This window comes from Streptopelia decaocto, assembly GCF_964273445.1.
Source record: "Streptopelia decaocto genome assembly, chromosome: 2".
NCBI classification, from domain to species: Eukaryota; Metazoa; Chordata; class Aves; order Columbiformes; family Columbidae; genus Streptopelia; species Streptopelia decaocto.
The window spans coordinates 44,570,640-44,592,197 of NC_138655.1; the positions used below are offsets into that span (position 1 = coordinate 44,570,640).

At 40.6% G+C, this 21,558-nt stretch overlaps 1 protein-coding gene across 2 annotated transcripts in view; it reads left to right on the forward strand.

Annotated features, from left to right (window-relative positions):
- LOC309436820 (ethanolaminephosphotransferase 1-like) overlaps positions 1-21,558 on the forward strand; it is a 59,619-nt gene that overhangs the window by 35,210 nt on the left and 2,851 nt on the right. Inside the window, exons 6-9 of one of the 2 annotated variants that reach the window (XM_082046347.1) lie at positions 2,912-3,020; positions 14,444-14,492; positions 17,117-17,297; positions 21,039-21,221. In XM_082046347.1, the coding sequence (XP_081902473.1) occupies positions 2,912-3,020; positions 14,444-14,492; positions 17,117-17,297; positions 21,039-21,221 (522 nt within the window). The remainder of the gene's footprint in view (positions 1-2,911; positions 3,021-14,443; positions 14,493-17,116; positions 17,298-21,038; positions 21,222-21,558) is intronic. The other variant, XM_082046348.1, reaches the window with a different exon arrangement.

Consider the following 21,558-nt stretch of genomic DNA (forward strand, 5'->3'; position numbering starts at 1 on the left):
AGTAATGTTCTGATTTAACAGATGGACAAAGGTGACTATGTTTCTGGGATTTACAAATCTGTGACAAGATAGGGAGCCACTGCTCAGAAACCAGCTGTCCTGCTGTTAAGCCGTAACAAAGAGCGTACAAATTAACACCATGTATTTCCAGACTTTTGTCTGCATAAGTACTCCTCCTCCTCCCAGATATTGCCTTGGCGAGCCAGAAATTTTCCTGGTCACATGCTGCAGAGAGTTGTAATCCCAGATTGTATGCATGTGACACTGACTTGCTGTATGGTCCTTACTTGTGTTATTTAATTTAATTTTTGCAAAAGGTTGCAATTATTTTTACTTGCTAAAGACTACGTTTCTATCTGAAAAGTATTAAAGCTGATTAATGCCAGAGAGATGAGTAAAAAACCTGGCCATCTTTTCTTAAGTAGAGTTATTCAGTTGCACTTAGGAACAGTACTTTAAATTTTAATATATCTTATATTTTTTTTTTACCATCACTGCCTTTAAAACTATTTATACAACTGATTTACTTACTTAGCTTTTGTCTAATAATTTTGACAATCTTCAATTTTTTGATAATATAGCTTAGATCAAGGCACACAGCCGTTTTTTCATCCTTCCAGCTTTCTAAAGGAGGTCTTTGAGACTACCTCAGGGAAGTCATGTTTAAAAAACAACACAGGAAAAATTTGAAGCCAAAGAGTGGTTTTTTTTAACATACACAACATCTGTTAAATAAGAGGCGATCTCAACCTGTGAGTGCTACATCACTGAATCCCAGGGCAGGGGATTCCCCAGGAGGGCCTGTTGTACCAGCACTTCTGTTCCTAGAGATGTGCTGACACGGCTGCGCTGCTGACAGTACTGACAGTAATAACAGATAATACTGAAGCTCCTCTTTTATTGCTTGCCAAAAAAGTCTGTTCAGAATTCAACGTGTGAGGGTAAATTCAGGCTCAGTCCAAGCCACTTGGAGTTTTGCCATCAACTTTGATGGGGCCAGGTGTCCATCCATCGTGTCTTAGGAATAACATAATGCAGTTTCTTTAGAAAGCCAAATGTTAGCTCTGCTGTAGTTGGTTGTAAAACCCGTTATACATGTCCTTCATTTAGACCAAAATTTGACTCACTGTCTTCAATGCCCAAAGACATAACTTTCATACTAGTGCCTGCTCTTCTCTATTGCAGAGCTGTTGTGCTGCTTGTTCTTGCAGAGGCAATTCCAACATCCAATTCTGCAATGCCCCATTCAAGCAAAACTCTTTAAAAGTTACATACCAGTAGGGCAAGATTCTTGAATTTAGATTGTAGAAGTAAGTGAAGTCAAATATAGTGATATCTAGGCGTAACAGGGAGTTTAATGGACGTCAGTGTTCTGCTACAAAAGCTTGTTGCCTAGAATAAAATAGATTTTCAGTGTATCTTTAAATTAAAGCAACTAATTTAAAAGACTGGTGGACTTGGCAGTGTTAGGTTTATGTTTGGATTCAATGTTCTTAAAGGTCTTTTCCAACCTAAATGATTCTATGATTCTATGAAATGTGTTTGTTGAAGTTAAAAATGAAGAAAAAACTTAGTGATAAACTATAATAGTAAAAAACCTAGTATTTAAAAAGAATAAATAAAAAACAGTTAAATTGATCATACAAGTAAAGCTGGAAGTTATTAGTTATCCCAGAGTGAGAAGCTGTATTGAATGGGAAAAAAAAAAGTCACTGAATGTTATCTGGGAATAGATATAAGAATATCAAGTCTTCTAAACAGTTTTATCATTAACATAGTTGTTTTAATTTAGAGCTAAAGTAAATGCTCACAATTCATTTTTAATCCAAGTCTAGAACAGTTCAGGAGGTTGAGACACGTAGCATAAACCATAGAGCCCCTTGTGAGTCCTATAGCGAAACTAAAGAGCTGAAAACAAAATATCTGAGGGAAAGAGTGGGTCAGCAGCTCCGCAGGCTGGGATGGGTGAGCTGGGCTGAGCTGGGAAACAGGTTTCAAGGGAGAGGCCGGTCCCGTGAGGAGGTGGGATCAATAGCACACAGGCTTGGGAACTGCTGTATCACATTCAGTTCTGTGCTTGCATGGGAAAACTTCATCAGTTTGTGCCAGAAACTATGAGTGGGCAGCGCTGCTGCAAGCAACAGTGTGGGTGTGAAGGTTATAGCTATAGGAGCTATAGGGTTTTGGTTGCATTAAGAATTCTGACCTCAGCTGGGTGACAAAATTAACTGATGAGAGAGTTGAAACTACGTTTACATCACTACTGAAACTGGTGGCACTAAAGCATGTTAAGTGACTGATGAATCTGTTTGAGTCCTTTCACTCCCACTGATGTTTGACTACTTGTTTCTTTTTGTGTCCTATAAGGATGTTTCCTGTCAAACAAATAAAAAGTCAGGCAAGATTTCAGCTGCTTCCCATTCTTTTTATTTCTTCACATCCAATTTAATTTTTTAATTATTTCAGGTGAGCTTAGATTTTCCTCCCCCCTCATTTATTCTGATATGGTCAGCTGCAAAAATAACCACATTGCTAATTCTAAAGTCTATATGCAAATACAAGAAAGTGCATTTGCAGTGGGGAGACCTGGCTTTAAGAAGGGATTTAGAAATTGGGTGCTTTGAAAAGGCCTGTCAGTAATACTTATGAAATGCAAGCAGGTGCACACATTAGCAGGGAAGTTGCTTGCTTACTGTATTTCGTAAGTTTTAAAGAATTTTGTTGGTGGTCCTGGAAGCTGCTTCACTGCTTAGAAGTGATTGCTTTGGGATGGTGGCATAAGGTCCTATAAAGTGGACCAAGGAGGAAAATGTCAGGGCTTTTTTATTCTTGCACTTTCACTAAGATGATAAAGCAAAATTCTGTGCCTTTCAATGTAAAGGACTGAAAATACTTTATCCTTTTTCTGTAGGTGTTAATTACAGCATATCTGCTCACTGGTGCTGTTGGTGTGGAAGTCTGGCAGAAGCCTTTCCTGTTTGGTTATTACATCACAGATGCATTAGTAATCTTGCTTATAGGTAAGTGTCCAGGTCCATGGAAAACTGTACTGGTTTAAAATTACTTTTATTGGATATTTCTTATATCTTGTTGTTTTTTTTTTTTTCTTTTTGTAAGTGGTGGCTAGTCCAAAAAACACAAATAGAGCTGATTAAAAGGGCTAATAATGGAAAAGTTTTTAAAAATAGAGCATTTTGGAAACATTTTTCCTGACCGAATTGTGATCATCTGTTGCACACAAATAACATAGAAATGTTCCTTATCTGCATGTGCAGTTCAGTGCAGTGTGATGGCTGGCTGGCTCTCAAAGTCTCAGGAACTCCTCATGTCACTCAAGTAAAATGCTGCTCACATTTACATACATTCAAAGTTTAATGTTTTGGCCTGCAGCACACTATGCTCCAAAATGTTATGGATAGAAGGAATAAAGGTATTTAAATAATCGTAGGAGGCACAACTGTAAATCTGAAAAAGAGACAGGTGGTTTCTAAGCTCATCTTTAGAATTATTTTCCAAACAGAAGTGATACATTTTTCATATACACCAGTAGCCTATTTGCTCATTGTTCGATACTGTCAGTGTAGTTTGAAATACACATCAAGCATTTTTCAGCTGCTAGACTGAGAACAAGAGCGGTTACATTTTAATTAGTTAAAAAACAGTAGTCTTAGCTAAAAATGTGTGTATGCAAAATAGTTTTGAAGTGTTGCTTGGAAGGTGGAGCAATTAGCCTATACATTTTAGGGATTTTTATATGAGCGTACAAGTGATGAGAAGAGGGCACAAAATAAAATGTTTGACACAGACAGTCTAGATTTATATCCAAAGAAAAATCTTCAGTCCTTGAGCCAAATGCAGGACTTGGGTCTCAGTGTTCCCCCAATGCTGACTCTAGTAGGAGCTATCTCAGCATTTCCTGGGGGACTTCTGAGCCCACCGCACTGATGTGCTCCCACAACCTTTTCCCATGATGAGCTCTTCACCAGGTATTGCCTCCAGCCTCAGTGGTGCTTCCCCAGTGCCCAGATTGGGAAGGACTCTGCGTTCAGGCTGGGCTTTCTATGAGCAGCGTGCACAAGTGCTTTATCCAGAGTATAATAATAATATCATCTGGTTTTTATTGTTTGTTTGTTTAATCAGGCCTGTTCTGGGCACTCTGAGGAAAAGAAAGGAAAGGGAAAAGAATAGTGCTTGCCTTTTCAGGAGTCAAGGAGTGAATCATCTTGACAGAGGTGTAGCTATAACATGCCCTCTGGTGGCTGGCAGGGCACTGAGGAATAGGGAGGAGTGATTTGTGCTCCCAAAGGAGCGCCACAAGCCCAGGAAAGATGGATGTTGGAGCGGCAGGTTAGACGGGCGTTGATGTTAGGTCTGACTATCATGGGCTGGTCCATTGAACACGCTCGTGATGTGCTACGCACATCACCTCTTTTGTTCCTGTCACTGAGGCATATGACAGCCCGTTCAGTGAGCACACCGATGGCTTCCCTTGTGCTTGGGAAGCTGTGGATGAAGGTTTAATTCAAACTGTTTCACATAATAGGAAGGCTTGTGGTACGGAGCATGTCAGTGTCATCAGACTTGCAGAAGTGAGGATCCTTTTTCATACTCTACCATAAACAGCTGCAAAGTGAGGTTTGATGGACTATTCCATTAGCATTATAAAGAAGTACTGCTTCTGTCTTATACAGCACACTTGCAAGAATAGTCCGTGAACAGAAAACTGAGTACTTCTTCCATCGCTGTCCCAAGCAGAGGAGGCATAAGTAAGAGCCAAAATATTTCTTTAAAAACATTGTCTCTTACACACTAGTGACAATGCCATTAACAGGGCAACTTTTTCATCTTAATTATAGTTAAGTATGGGTTTAAAATGCACAAGAAATTATCATGGTTGACTTTATATTACAAAATTGTCACAGTGTTTTGTAAATTCTTAAAGCAGACACTGAGTTTAAATATTAAAAAAGTAAAATCCTTCCACCGAGGATCATGCTGATCCAGAAAGCACTGCCACTTCACCGCAGGGTTGAATCTCAGCTCAGCGCTAGTGATTAAGGTGGTTATAGCTGGATAACCTGTGTGCAGTGAATACAGATATATACAGTTTTTAGAAGCTTGCAGTAAATTGCAGGACCCCACTGTTACTGAAGAAAAAGTATTGGACTAACCTACACCAAGGGCTGAGCAGCCACGAAAATGAAATTATTCTCTGCCTTAGAGAATCTGCAGCAAATGTGTCTTGCTCAGTCAGATGCATTTACAGCAGAGATCCCACTCTCTGGCATGCTCAGTTAAATGCCTTTGTGGCTAGTTAAAAAACAAAGTGATGTAGTAGACCTCTGGTGCTTTTTACGAGTTAGTTTCCCAGGACCCTGAGAGGAGCCATTAAACTGTAACTCGCTATCCCAATCCATCTGATGGCATTTAGTAGTCACTAGTGGTCCTTCTAACAATGAACCTGTAGCTGCTCCATCAGTACCTGGCAGAGGTTTCACATGTCATTTTGTGCTTTTACTGTTCTGCACACAAGAGGAGTTTGGCTGCTGTGCCATCGCTTCTCTGAGAACAGCTGGGTTTTAGCTAGTGCCTTCTGTAGTGGGAAGAAATCCAAATGAGATGCACAAGAGTGGAGATTTTTAGATGTCTTTGCTGGAGTTTCTGGGAAAAAAAAAAAAAAATAGGCCATGTATAACCGAAGGATGAACTCAACAAAAGCACCTCTTCAGAGGAAGCTGTGGTATCACCAGGTGACACCCACTCGCTGAAAATAATGGAACTTTTATCAGGTGCCAGAACACACAAAGATATACATAAAAGCTCAGCAACACTGGTGTTTAGATTACAGATTTCAGGAAAGCCTCCCAAAAGAGAACTTTACGGATGTCTCTGGGAACTGTCTAGCACACTGTGGACACCTGTAGGAAGGCCAAGTCTTGGGCTGCTGAACAGTGACCTCACAGGACTCCCTTGTGAAGCAGAGAAAATGCTGTGTAGTATTTTATGGGAATTTTTCAGCTAGCCAGCGAACAGAAACCCATAATTTTCACAGGCAGTGAGTGCAATTCCATCCTGCAGCTCCAAAACGCACACCTAGCTGAACACCAAATTTCTGCTGTTTCCAGAGTGTGTTATCCTGGCTTCTAGACAGAAATGCCTTTTTTCTCCTAGGATGAAAGTGGCCAGCCCTTCCTACAGTTATGTGCCTGTGTGCTCAGCTGGAACTAATTACTTCTCCTCTCAGCAAGGCTCCTGTGGATGACACTCTGAAAGCTCTCCTGGGATTTTACAACAATTGTCCCATAGCATTATCTGGCTAAGTAAGGTCCCTTCAAAGAGCAGCACTGGACTGAGAGCTATCATTTATTTTCATCCCTTCAGGATATCCTGGATGTCTCGTGTTCCCTGTCACTGTGCTATCAGGTTGAAAGCAATATAAAATATTTACAATAAGCATTTTTAAAACAGTCAATTCCCCACATAAAATCTAGTAGCACAAATGATGCTATAGACTTCATAAGAAGATCTTCACTACAGGTAAACATCAGTGGTTCAGGGAGCAGCATTACTAATTGATGATGGTTTCTGTCTCACGTTGCAATGAAATTACCTGTAATAGGTGCATGTTCTGAATGAAGCGTTTCCCATTCTTGGGACATTCATACTTGCTCTCTATGAGACAGATTTTGTAATGTCTAATAAACTCTCAATTCAGGCTGAAATCCTCCCTTCACTAAAGACATTTATATGTCTCCTTTCCTCTACCTGACTCTTCATTTCCATGCAATTTATGGGAAATTTCTTTCAATCTATTTGTTCAGAATTGACCGTAAGGCTCAGAAGTTATGGAGTGATGCACAAAAACAGGCAAAGTGATGTCACATCAGCTTCATTCTTTAGGGAGCCAGGTTGGAAAAATGAGTCCTGGATGCACAGAAAGATTCCTGCTCTTCCTCAGTATTAATTGCAACCAGAAGAATAGGCTCTGTGGTTACAGAACCACTAAAGCATGGAGTGGATAGGTTGTACTCCATCAGTGGGTGTCACGTGGGGCAGATAGTTCTGTAATCTGGACATGGTGGCACATTTAAGTCTACTCTATCTGGTCAATAGCACCCAGATTTGGCTACTGAAGCCTATGGCAAAGCTGAGACAAATTTTCGGAGTGCAGGTTTGAACATGAAATGTAAATGGAGTACTAACATCTGTAAGAGATCTAAAACTTGAACTTCCCCTTGCAGATGAGGCCACAGCACTCAGAATTTTTTTCCTAGGATGTGTACTGGATTAGGTTCTGTGCTTACTTTTGCGGAGTATGTGTTCTTTGAGGTCCACTCCTTCTCTGAGCTACTAAAGTATATAAAATGGGGAATAAACACATAAATGAAAACATAATAGCAGCAAAAAACTAATGATGAGACCAAGCCACAACATGTGAAACATACCAAGTACTTGAATTCTGTCATAGTGGGAAAGCACAGTTATCCATCTAATCCAGTGCCTTGTCCGTAAACTGTGTCCTGTATCCTATGTATCAAAGGAGGCTACAGAAGGCCATGTGCTGGTTAATTATAAACACTCTGCCCTTTTTTCAGTGTCCCAAAATGTTTAGAAGGCCGTGATCAAACAGCCATGGTCTGACATTCACATGTTGGTTATGAATAGATTTTTTTTGTTCTTCCTATCAGTGTTAAAGTGGAAATGTACCCATGATGTTATTTGTTTGAATATCTCTGGAAGTCCTTAAGGCTAATCCTTAACAGGACATTTATCTCGTATAAATCCATTCAGCCATTCTGTATCACAGCAGGCAGGCAGATTTCCTTTAGGCTGGAGCAATCAGAACGTGGTCCTCAACCTCTGCTCCACAGAGCTTCTGCTGCATGAGGCAGCCTGCTCTCTCATACTGGGAAAACTTGTGATCCTGTGAGCCTCCATAGCAAGATGTCAGGGTTTATTTTTACAGCAATGCAAAGCAGCAACCACAACAGTACAGAGAAGGGCAACAAAGCTGGTGAGGGGTCTGGAGCACAAGTCTGATGAGGAGCAGCTGAGGGAGCTGGGGCTGTTCAGCCTGGAGAAAAGGAGGCTGAGAGGAGACATCGCTGTCTACAACTACCTGAAAGGAGGTTGTAGCATGGAGGGGGTTGGTCTCTTCTCCCAAGTAACAAGTGATAAGACAAGAGGAAATGGCCTCAAGTTGTGCCAGGGGAGGTTCTGATTGGATATTAGGAAAAACTTCTTCACAGAAAGGGTTGTCAGGCATTGGAACAGGCTGCCCAGGGAAGTGGTGGAGTCACCATCCCTGGAGGGGTTTAAAAGGTGTTTAGATGAGGTTCTTAGGGACATGGTTTAGTGACAGTGTTAAGTTACGGTTGTATATTGAGGGTCTCTTCCAACCAACATGATTCTATGATTCTAATCAACATAAGTGTATTTCTAACAGTGGAAGGATATGTTTTATTTTTCATATTTACATATATTACTCATAAATTGTTTCTCTCTCATACAGTTAAGTCATTCTGTAGTCATTTTGTATAGTTCCCATTGCAAAGTGGCTGATGGTTCTGCCTTGCTGATGGACAGTTGAATGATGAAACATTAAGTGATGTGTTTTCAAAATGTTATCACGCCGACAGGCCTTGACTCACCTTGTTTGAAAAGTGTGGTTAACATGAGTTTGCTTTGACATGTCTGTCACCAATTTAACATTTATTAAAACATTGTTGTGACAGATTGTACGAGACTTTGTTGAAGTAAAGGGTGTGAAATACTCACCTGTCACTCGAGAGATAGATAGATAGATAGATAGATAGATAGATAGATAGATAGATAGGCAGGCAGGCAGGCAAGCAGGCAGGCAGGCAGGCAGGCAGGCAGGCAGCTGAGTTAATGTGTGGAGTAACTCATCAGAGCCAGTCAGAACAATAACCCCAAAAAAACAGAGCGTTGAAGGTCGGAGGCAGAGCAGTGTCCCGGGGTGTGGATTGCGAGAGGGAGCAGCTTCGGTGGGGTTAGCAGTGAGGAGTCATTTCACAGGCACTGGGAGCCCCAGAGGAAAGTCAAATAAAGGACCTCACCTGATGGAGTTCCTCTGGAAGCCAACCTGGGCTTTTCAAATGAAGGTACCCTTTACTCTGGTGCTCAGTTCTTGCTGTGCCCAGAGAAAGAGAATGGTGTGTACACGCTTTATGAACAGGACTACATCGAAGGAGCATCTACGTCCATAAATGAATTTCTCAGTCTGTACTAAATCCCTCCAAATGCTAATTGTTAGCTTACAGCTCAATTCAAGAGAGATAAATGCAGCGTGTACTTCCTTACACTCTGAAAATAAGCTATAAAAGCAACAATCATGATAAATGCATCCCTTTACAAATTTTATACTCAAGAAGTATGTTGGATGCTAAACATCCAAAACATCCATCAGCTCCATGCATGAAGACAGTGCTCATGTTTAGACAGTGCTCTTAATCCCTGTAAAGTAATTTCATACTGTGTAGATCTGTTTGGGTCATATTTTTCATCCATCCTTAAATTGCTTAATGTGTTCAGTATTTACAGGCTCAATTAAGTCTGAAAATTACATACTAATTTTCTATTTTTTTTTTTTAATTACTAAGTGGTTCTAAGTTTGCCAATTTATATAATAATAAAATGTCATTTTATAGCTAGTGGACAGCTCAATGTGCAATTATCTATCTGCACAACCAATTAAGTGTTGTTTTTTTCAAGACATACCTGCAAAAATCAAACTGTTCCATAAAAAGCTGCTGTTCAGTTACAAGTGCTTCTAAATGATCACCTTTTGGTGGAGCTTGCTTTCAGGCACTGATCAGTGTGCTAAACATTCAGCGTGTTACGGTATTTTCATGTGTCGAGCTGCTCTAAATGTGGAAGAAATTTGGGAACAAATAGGAAAAATGTAAAGATTTTTCCAAGCTAATATTGAGGCCTAAATATATTTAATATTACTTTTTTTGTCTAGTGGCTAAGAAAGGTAATTTATGTATTTGACATCCCATTTCTTTAAAGCAAGCATTGACCATGATGAATTATCAACCTGGAGACAGGCCAAACAGCGTACTGAAGAAGGCCATGTGGAGCTGTGGGCAGTTGAAGAACAAGAGAGGAGGGTGATAGTATTTCATTTGTAGGCTGAAATGCAACTGCAATGGCCTACTGTTAAAAAGTTGTTTTTTACTGAGCTCAGCTTCTGCAATATGCCCAGAAGAAGGTCTGCACAGAGCTCTTCACTGCCTCCCCAGTGGGAGGGATGCTCTGGGTAGTCTTTTTTTGGGGAGCACTGGCAGATGGAAGGGTACATTCCTGAACAAATTCCCATCATTTCCCATGGGGTGTTCACCTAAAATTACATCCCTGCATTGCATGGTCAGGAAGAGCTAATTATTAAGAAATAATATTTCAACTCTTTTCTTAGGATGGTTTACTTGTCAGGAACTTACCAACAAGTGTGATTTACAATAGCGTAGGTGCAGAGAAGCTAAAAAGCTAAGATAAACATTGTCCTTCCTTGGAAGCAGTATAATTTATTTAAAAATAGTGGTTTAGATATCTTGGCTGCCTCCTTAAAGTTGCTTCTTTATTTAGCGGTGTTTACAGCCTGTGAAGTTTGGGGTATTCAGAAACTTGGCTACCTGTGATGGGCTTCCTAACTTGGTCTATGTGCCAGCAGGAGGCTCTTCTGTGGTTACCGAAATAGCATTTTCCAGGCCATCAGAAGTTTGTTTCTGGCTGCACCCTCTCTTTCTCTACAATAAGCAAGTCTGTATTTTGCGGAAATGCCTAAATTAACTTAGGCACAGCAGCCACACTGAGTAGCTGCAGTGTGTCCCAGAAACATAACCTGGCTGTCTGCAGGCCTTCAACAGTCTTGAAGTTTAGATACATGAGGGTTTAAGATATCCTCATATAACTGAATTTACATACACTACTGTTAGTCCAGACTAACACTAGGGACAGACGTACCATGGTATCCATCATATGCTAGGTGGGTTTTTTGTGGTGTGTTTTGGTTTGGTTTGGTTTTTGGTTGGTTGGTTTGTGTGTGTGTGTTGTGTTTGTATCTGTATTTGGTTTTGGTTTTGTTTCTGTTTTTGTTTTTTAATTCACTCAGCCATGTCACGCAACATCTTACTGTTCTGGAATTGAATTTGAAAGCACCAACTGAAATCTAAAATTGTTGCTACAATTTATGGGAATTTTCTTTTTGATCCCTTTTACACACGTGTTTATAAGTACATATATATATATACACATGTGTGTATGTATCTGTGTGTTTATATATAGATGTGTATTTGAAAAACAAAATATGCCTTTATTTCTCTCATGTCTCTTATCCTGAATAATTGGATACGTTTTTTTTGTTTGGTTTGCATTTTTTTGTTGGTTTTGGTTTTTTGTGTGTGTGTGTGTTGTTGGTTGGTTGGTTTTTGCTTGTTTGTTGTGGTTTTGTTTTGTTTTTGTTTTAATGTGGACAAATTAATTTCTGATAAAGAGCTTTGTAAATGCTTATTTATCTGAAAAGGGAGTCAAGAGAGTGCAAGGCAGGGGACTGAGCATAGGATTGTACCTAAATCCGAGGATTTGGGCTTGATACCTTCAGCCTAGCGTGACACAAGAATTCCCTGTATCTGTGCCACCCATCTGTGCTTTAGTATTTCTGCCTTTAATACAGCCTGATATTCTTATGGTTGGCTCTCAGAATTTCAGTCAGCTGGAAAAGAGGGGAAAATATTAAAGGAGAAGTTTAAAAATACTGGAAGAGCAGCAATACTTCTAATAAACGCTCAATGAGTTCTATTTTCAGTAAAAATGTCTACTACACTAGTGTGGTGTGGATTTGATTTGTTTTGGCTCGATTTTTTAAATGATTTTGAAATACAGTATGTTCTTTCAGGACATTAAAAAAGAAAAGCTCCATCACCATCACTTGGGCAGCGCTTGGGTGTCCGAGCGCCGGAAGGACAGCAGTGGGTTTGATTTCCAGGCTGCACCTTTTGTTCCCCAGACCAGCAGGGAATGGCAGCAATGCGGAAGCAGCAGTTCAGCTCCTGGGCACAAAGGAGCCTTAATGCCAATTAAAAAACAGACTTAATGAGTACCAAAAGCAGCCCCCAAGACAGGCCTCCTTTAGCTAAAAAAAGACGGGAAAGCAACGTGTTGTAGGAAATGATGGAATTTTGAAAATCCCATAAGAAACAGAGGAACACCCTTTGCTTTCCCTACTGCATACTCAGCTCTCACTCTACTAAAAGAGAAGCTGTATAAAATACAGCAGAGTAACTGGTGTAACTGCCCCAGTCCGAAAGTGGCTTTTAGTTAGCTGGGGGATTGTTTGTGGTCAGTGTGTTATTTCTAACTAAAATGGCACTTCATAAAAATAACAAATTGTTGGCAACCATTTCTCTTTGAATTCTATTTCTAGTTGTAGTCTCTATTTCTGTTCCTCTTGGTTGCTTTTCTCCTAACAAATCAAACTTCAGAATTGCAGCAGGAAATTTAGATTTAACCTCAAGAGTCAATGTTTTGTCTCATGTCTGCTCTAATGTAATACAGATGTTGGAACTGCTGTACGTAACTCAAGATTTTATTGAACTAGCCCTCCCTGCCTAATAGAAAACATAGCTAACTGGAGTGCACATTAAACACAGATCACTCTGAAGGCACTAAGCTTGCGAATTTTAGAAAGATGTTTACGGAATACTTGGGCTTTTACTTCAATTGCACATCCTTCAGCTGTTTGATACAGAGTTCCTGCCATGGTGAAGAAGCAGAGCTCTTCATTTTACTTGTTTTAAAAAGCAAAATCAAGAAATAAACATGTAAAAATGCAATACCTGAAATTACTTACAAGCTGGATTTCCGTCCCCCCCCCCAGTTCTTTGTTTCCTTCTCTTCAAAAGATAACCAGAAAGACTGGAGAAATAGATTATCTATTGCATTGCTTTTTACTTCTTCTGTTTTCCAACAATCTCCACTATTCTTGCTTTTTTTAGTTTCTCTTCTCTTGAGCTGACACTCAGGCCAGAACGTGCTAAACACTTGGGCATGTCTTTGATGAGGACTGAATGGTAAACACTGACATATCTTGAGAGTCTGCTATGCCACATTAGCCCCAGTACAAAGTCATCTGAAATCAGTTGTTTCCTCTGTTCATGCTCATTTTTCCTTATTTCTAATAACAAGACTAAAGTTTGCTACTTTCCTATACAAACAGTACACTCTGTTTCTTAAAGGAGTTTGTTTTTTGTTTTTTGTTTTTTTTAAGGTAAAACAAGAAAGTTTACAACATCAGAATGCTTTTCTTGCCCATAACAAAATAGGAATTATGTACTAATTTAATGCACCAAAACCAATCTGCATGCCTTATAATATAAGAGTCAGGCAGAAATAAGCTATTCAGAGCAATCCCCAAGCAGCAAACAGACCAGGGAAAAGCCCTCAATACACAGAAAGCAGGGAAAAAAACCAAACCAAAACCAAAGAGCTCAGCAGGGAAACACATAGATTAAATCTGTGTCACAGATTAAAAAAGGATTATCTATCTTTTCACCCACTTAGGCTGACTAATACTGTGGCTTTTTTTGTTTAAACCTTAAACTTCCACTTCGTGCTGGAGGTCTTCTTTGACTCTTGGGTGGACCAACATATTTTGGATGTGGGTGTTAGATGGGGTACAACTGAGTCTCCAGGCAGCGATAGGGCTGCTAACTGCCATGTTGGTAATAACAACAGCAATGCAGGGAGACACAGTATTAGAAAAGGCAAATTCCTTCTCCTTTGTGGGTTAAAACTGAGCTCCAGAAAGGTCACAGCTGTATTTTTAAAAAATAGTAAAAAAGCTCACTTGTTCAAATGATGGCTGTATCGTGAAAAGGAATTCATTTCAGCCACTGTATCAGCAAAGCAGGTCATTAATTGAACCTTAGTATATTGAAATGTAAACCTGTTGTTTCCCTGGTAATGCAGGCAGCACTGTTTGAGGTTAATTGTCTTTATATGCTCCATTGGAAAGCTTTTGGTGTCAGACACTTGGGGTTTTTTTTCTACATGACCAGAGAGCAGCTCATGCAAAATGGGGCTGTGATCTTTCTTGGGTCCAGCAGAGGAACCTGTATAACAAATAACTAATCCTACCCACTAGCTACATCAGAATTTTTAAAAATCTTCCAGGTCTCATTGCTCAATACACAAGAAAATCTGTATTAGCAACTATTTCTAGCCTCTAACTTTTGGAAAAACAAGGAAGGTTTTATTATTGCTTAAAGCCTCCAAACCCAGTTGGTATCCTGTAATGAGTACAGGAATACCGAGTAGTTTTAAAAATAGCACACTGGGTCTGTTATCATATGGGAAAACTCTGTGGTCATCAGTGTAGCAGGACTGTAAATCATTACATATGAATCTTTTTCTTTTCCAGGCTTCAGTTTATTTCTTTCATTTCCACAAACACTATACAACATTCACAGGTAAGTGAATTAACGTTAAATAAGTAAGTTCTATCCCTTTCCATTTAATTCTGTATGTTTAATGGAGAAATAAATGTAATGCTTGAAGTAGCCTAGCTTCTTTCAGCCAGATGCTGTCCTGATAATGTAGTAAAAGGCTTTTCTGGTCAGTTTTGAGAATCTGATTTGTTTCGTTTCCATGTTTATAATTCCTCTCCTTTTCCTTTCACTTGCTGTTCTCTAGACAGTCTCAAACTGGTTCTGCAGAGTAAACTGATGAAAGCTCTGTAGTTATAAACACTGCACTTTATTTGCAGTCAAATGTGATTTGTAACTTCTACCTGTGCTAGGTAAAATTCTGTAGCTGCTCATCCTACACTCCATGAAGTACTTTATTGTCTTCCTGATCCTCCTGTGAAACTCTCCTCTGCATGAAGCCTGCAGATAATTACCATCAGATACCGGCTAGGCAGGTGGCAAGCTGTGATTACATCTCAGAGTTGGCTTGCTGCACCTAGGACTTTTATACACAGTTAGTTTATACTCCGATGGCCTATTTTTATTAATGCTGCCCACCTTCCTCCAGTATTTGCTAACTCGTTTCACTTATCTGTCACATCAGGTCTCTCAGACTCTAAGTGTCCTGGAGGAGGGGTTGTCATTCCATGTCTTTGGGAATTAATGAAAATTAATATTAACATTTAAATTTCAGAGAGACTATGAGACAATAATACATTGCTCCTACACAGTCTTTACCTTGTCACAGTACTCAGTGTAATTACAGAATGGTTGAGGTTGGAAGGGACCTCTGGAGATCATCTGTATAAATGTAGGAGTAGTTACATGTATAAATGTAGGAGTAGTTACATTTAAACAGTCCTAAAATTACACTCGGCCCTTTGAAAGCAACCGCGAGGCTGATGTGGCCTGCGGTGAAAATGAGTTTGACACTCCTGGACTTGTCCAACCTACCTATTAAAGCAGGTTCACCAGAGCAGATCACACAGGAATGTGTCCAGGTGGGGTTTGAATGTCTCCAGAGAAGGAGGCTCCACAACCTCCCTGGGCAGCCTGTTCAGTGCTCTGGCACCCTCAAAGTAAAGAAGTTTCTCTTCATGCTTAGGTGGAACCTCCTGTGCTTCAGTCTGTGCCTATTGCTCCTCATCCTATAGTTGGGCACCACTGAAAAGATTCTGGTCCCATCCTCTTGACACCCACCCTTGAGATACTTAAAAGTATTCATAAGCATGAATAGCCCTGAGCTTGGGGCAAGCAGAGTGTAGAGTGAGGAGATGTGGGGCCAGAAAGGCTGAGGACACACAGAAAGGCTGGAGTTTGGGGCAGGGTGTTGGGAGCAGCACTGGGAGGGGGCTGGGGACCAGGGGTGCAAGGGACTGTGGTTCAGGGAAGACTGGGAGAAGGAGGACAGCACCTTGGCTGTGTCAGTCCCTGGCAGTAGCAGTATTTACCCAGATGAACATTTAGTTTTTGCTTGTTTTCCTCTTGTGTTAAGACTTTTGTTTAGTGTTTTTTAGTTTCAAATCATGATTTGACACAGTTTCTCTCAAGCCTTCCAGTGGGTTTATTGTTCCTTTGAATGGAAGAGCACAGTAATTTTAAACATCCAGTCAAATTTGCTTGAAGGATGCACTCATAATCTATTTAGTGATGAGGAACCTGAGTTTTCCAATCATCTCCTCTCTCTTCATCTCAGTTGTTATTTTATCAGAAGAATATATTTTTTTTTGGAATGAGAAATATATTTATTGGATTTTTGTCTGGATTTTTCTATAAATACCAGTGATCAGAGATTTTAAACAGGACATTTCCCAGCATACTTCAAACACAGAATTGCTCTTCTGAACTTTGATATGAAGAAATGGTCTAATGGTAGTGAACCTTAGTAAATTAAACCTCCTGCTGCTTTTATAACCTCTCAGTGAGTTTTGCCTGAGTGAGAAAGATGCAAGGTAGACGCAAAGGCTGTTGATCTTATGTTGCCTTTTTCCTAGCTGACAGAAAAGAGTAATTTACTACCTTTGATGGCACTATCTTTAAAAGACAGCTTAAAATATTCAAGAAAAGACATCATTAATATTCCTGTAATCTAATTAGCCAACAAAGCCTCACTTAGGCAACGGCGCAGGGTTGTCTAGCAGCATCACCACTAGACCTAAACAACAGCAACCCCTGCCAGCCGTGTGCTTGACTGTGTTGCCACTGAAAACGTGGGGCATATTGACTGAAGCATTTCATGCCTCACGTCAGAAGTTTCATCCTCTAAAATATATATATTTTGAATTCGCAGCTAGCGTGGGTGCTGGCTGTGCATTTGGATGGCAACTACAACAGGGTATTGCGGCCCACTTTGTGTAAACTTAGCGGTCCATTGCCAGGCACTGATGAGCGGGTAAAGCTGACCAGAAGCTATGTGAATAAACCAGTAGAATTTTACCCCCAAAATAATTGTTACTTGTGTATCCTACAATTTCTCATAAAATGTCTGGGTATCTAGCACATTTGCACAGGTAACTGTGCTGCAAGATGAACTCTTGGGCTGAGTTTAGGGTAGAGTTTGTAGTTACCGTGCAGAAATAAAATGGATACATTTTCTTACTCCGTAAAATCATTGTATTTATTTGCAGAGCACATTTAAAGAAAACACTGAAGAATGATTCTTTGTATGAAGTACTCCTACCTCTTGTGTCACCCCTGTTGCTGTTCATTCTTCTTACAGTCTGGGTGGTTTTCTCTCCAAGCAACATATTAGAAAAGCAACCAAGATTGTTTTTATGGATGGTTGGGGTTACTTTCTCAAATGTTATTGTAAGTATGTTTGTGGTGGTGGTAGTATTTAGAGATAGCTTTCTATTTTTACGTGAATAACAGAAGGGAACAGAAACTGTAGTGAAAAGGAGAATCACACTTCTGTTGTAGCTCTATGTTACCCTCTTATGTAAAAAAAACACCACAGCAGTTGTCTGGACTAGGGACACTTACAGTACTGCCATATCTACTCTACCATGGCATAACTTTTTTATGAGGCTTCCAAGAACAGAACAGATATTCCCCAACACAGCCAGAACTGGGGACTTGTCTAAAGTAAAAGAAAGCTCAACACTGGCACTGATTTACCAGCAGGAGAAGGGGGGTTGTAGCCTTGCCCTGCTGTTGTGCCCATTAGTGTGGTAGATGCATTCCTGTACGATACAGCTCAGCTGATCACACATTTTCCCTTCACTGTCCAGAGCAAGGATGTATCACTGACAGCATTTTTAGGGAAAGGTGTGAAGAGATGCAGGGGCCTTGGCACGGCTCACTTCTCACAGATTAGTTTTTCTTATACCACATCATTGTAACTAGTTTTCCCCCTTTTAATGCCTATGAGGCAACAGAAGCCTCAGTGAAGTAACAACACGGGCACCCTGACAATGATGCTGAGCACCGCAGTTAACCCAGCATTTTCTTCTCTGGAGAAGGCCCTTGGACTCTCTTCTTGCCAGGAGAGAGGGAAAGGAGCTGCAGCCAAGAAGGTGTTCCCCCAGTTAATGCTAAAATACCCTAAAAAGTAGCACTGATTGTCATTTTAGAAAGATAGTCTCCAACACCATCTAAAATCATGTCACTGAGCAACACTGCATCCATGTTAAAAAGAGACAGTATTGAAGTGCCTTGCATTATGAGAGAGATCTTTGAAAAGGTGTGATTTTAAAAGAGAAAGCGTAACCCTGTTAGAAATTTGTATTCAGGAGCAGAAAAGAAATCGTATAAATGTATGTTTCTGAGGGGCACAAATCAAGCAGTTCCATTTTAAGGACTTAGAGAAGTTAGGTTATTTTTAGATGTATAAGGTTTATTGTATCAATTCTTCATTATCTAATCTACCCCTTTTTCTTAAAAGAATAGTGTAGATTGCTAAATGAGAAATAAAATTTCATACCAGTGGGGAAAAGTGCTTTCAAAGTTTGGCAAACAGCGAGTTCTGCATATACATCTCAACCAACTGAGAACAATTGTGGCAGGATGCTTGGTAGACTGCAGTTTATTAGACACTGAGTGCAATGCATATTCTTCAGGCCTTGGTTTTGATTTTACCAAAACATTTACTACAGTGTTAGAAATTCATGTGAATTAATAATGTATGCATGTTAGTGGAAATTATTAACATTTTAAAAGCAAGCATTAAATATGTATGGGTGTTAGTTGGAATTTATACCATTTTAGAAATGAAAAACAAGCCTGTATTTCCCTTCACCTCCTGTGGTCCCTTATACACACGTGATTCCTCCAGCATCAGAGTAAGGCTTGTCATGGCAATGCTTTTCTTCTCCATGGTAGCCAGATACACTGGGTTTCCATTATCTGTTCTGTAGACCACAAAGAGCAGCCCATGTTTCTCTGTGTCCTAGCATCTTGAACTTTTCATGTCTTTGACAACATATTTAGTTGTCCAGGAGATCCCTTGGGCTAAACGCCTGGTCTCAGACCTGGCCTCATAGATGATGTGCAATGGCCAGGACAAGTAGGGAAGGTGGCAGCCTCCTGGGAACAGCAAAAAAGCCTAAAAAAAGGAAAGCTGCTTATCTGTGAGAGGAGGACTTCTTAGCCCCGTCCCCATGGCCAGCAGCTGGACCACCTATGGGTTCACCACCCCTCTTGCCAAGAAGCCCAGACCTTGCCTTGAGATTTGTTCGTGGGGCAACTCCCACAAATATCCAGATCTGAGCAAATCATCATGGAGCACAACTGTCACAGCTCCCACTTAGGAATCTCTCAGAGGTACATGTTTGAATCCAGGAGGAGGGGACAGAGTGGTTAGGTCCTGTGGAGGAGACCTTCAGCCATCACCATAGCAGGAGCACAGTGGCCGATGTGGTGGCTGGCTGCCGAGCAGGGGCACCTCAGACTCAGGAGATGCTTCATGAGGAACCTCCCAGGGGAAATGGTAAGAGAGAAGATGCTAAGGACCTACCCAGGGGTACAAACCACAGCTGCTAGAGGTTTAAATTCAGGAGGACCAGGCGCAAGGTGTGAGCGAGAAGGATGGAGAAGCACAGGGCATTGTCTCACAGCCTTAACTTTCCAGCCTGGTTCTCCAGGCTCCAGCACTTTGATCTCTTGATGCTGCTTTTTGTCTCACTTGTAGTGTGAGTCAGGGCTTCATGACCAGGGAGGATAAGGACTTATGGGAGGCAAGCAGAACATAGTCCATTTTGCAGTCCTTTGATACACCGAAGGTGAATTGCTACAAATATTAATAAGTGATCTTCATGAAAAATCAAGTACCGTACTTAATGTGGTGTAATAATGGTTTCAAACAATGTGAAATCCAGCCTCTGGACAAGTGCAATTATTCAGCCAGAAAAATTAAAGCATATAGATTGCTTTAGCAATTTCTGATACCCTCTGGAATAATTCCCAAAGGAATTATAAAACTAGTGTTATTCGAAAAATTAATAATCAAAACTGATAATGCATTGTAAGCAAAAATATTTACATTAGGTACAAATCCTTACTTCTTGCATTATTGAAAGTTAATTATTTTTTCATAGTTTATTTTTGTATTCTTCAGCTTCTACAGCACAGACATTAAGGCCGATATTTTTTTCCCTGTGGTCAGACTCCTACTGCTGCTGTCGTAAGATTCCAGACACTGCACAGGGAATGAACTTTTCGTTCTTCTACTGTTTTCAGGATTTATAAAATCTATTTTTAACCACATTTAAATTTTGATATTTAAATAACTTAAGTATTTCAGCTGTGCCTAAAGTCCTTTTTTAAAAAAAATAGAATAGTGTCTATGAGACATGTTTTTTCATTTCTTAAGGAGTCTAAACCAGGTAAAACACTTAGATGCACTTACCTAGCTTTAAAAATCTGAACTTAAACTCATTACATTTCAAGAACTCAATAAAATTAAGCTAATTGCTTTCAGTTTAACCAGGCACCATATATTCATTTTTTCTGCCATTCTGAGCGGGATCACTTTCCCTGGGCCCCCAACTAGGTCTCCAGGGAGCCCATGGCCATAATCGAGCCAAGAAAATGGCGTTTTAGTACATAAAGTAGTGCTAAAAAGGAAAAACAGGATTTAAAAGTGGCATATATTACCTTCTCTCCCTTCTATACAATGAACTAGGATGTGTTTCCGTCATACCATGTGATTAAGATACCAGTACGCTCTCCCAGTGATTAAGTGGCGGCACATTTGATTAGAGATCACAACTTTACGAGCTGGTGTGAAAGCCTGAGGTGTCAAACACCACACCCCCCCTGCCCCGCTTTTGTGAAGATGTGCTTCAGCTCATAAAGCAGAATGTGTCAAAACACTGTCTCCAGAAAAGGAACATGTATTTTAAATTACTTGTAATAAAGTCCTTTAAGGCTCACAGGCAGTGAGGCGCAAAGGTGTATCTGCAGCAGTCTTCTCACCAGAAACAAGTCCCATTTTGAGCCCTAGCTTTGTTTTCCCCTCATAAAAGCAACCTGCAGAGAACACGGATGTCTTTTTGCGCCGATACCTGGGCTGACCTGGTGCTTCTCACCTGGTGCCTTTTGTTCCAACAGTGCAAGGTGATCATCTGCCAGATGAGCAGCACCCGGCCGGAGCTTCTCCACTGGTTCCTCTTCCCGCTGGCACTGGTGGTCTACGCGGCCATCTCGGGGCTGCTGGGCTGGATGGAAGAAGCGGTGTTGGCCACGTTCACAGCCCTGGTCACGGCTGCCCATCTGCACTACGGGGTCTGCGTGGTGAGTGGGACCCTCCAAAGCAGCCACGGGAGAGCTGCGCCAGGGCGGGCAGGGAGATGGGGTCTGGGAACGAGTTTGACACTGTCCAGCTGGGGCAGCAACATCAGTGGCTTGGATTACTCCAATGTAGCCAACTGGTAGGGGCTTTAAACCCATCACAATCTGAATGCGTATGGACTGTTCTTATGTAGCATTCAATCCATATGGCATGAATCCTCCTACTCCTTTTCCCTTTCTTCTTCCTGAGGTTATTTGACTGAAAAAAAAAATAGGAAGGTAAAATGCAAAGTGACATGAATAGAATTAACAAAATAAGGGTAACTTTGCTTTGAATCTG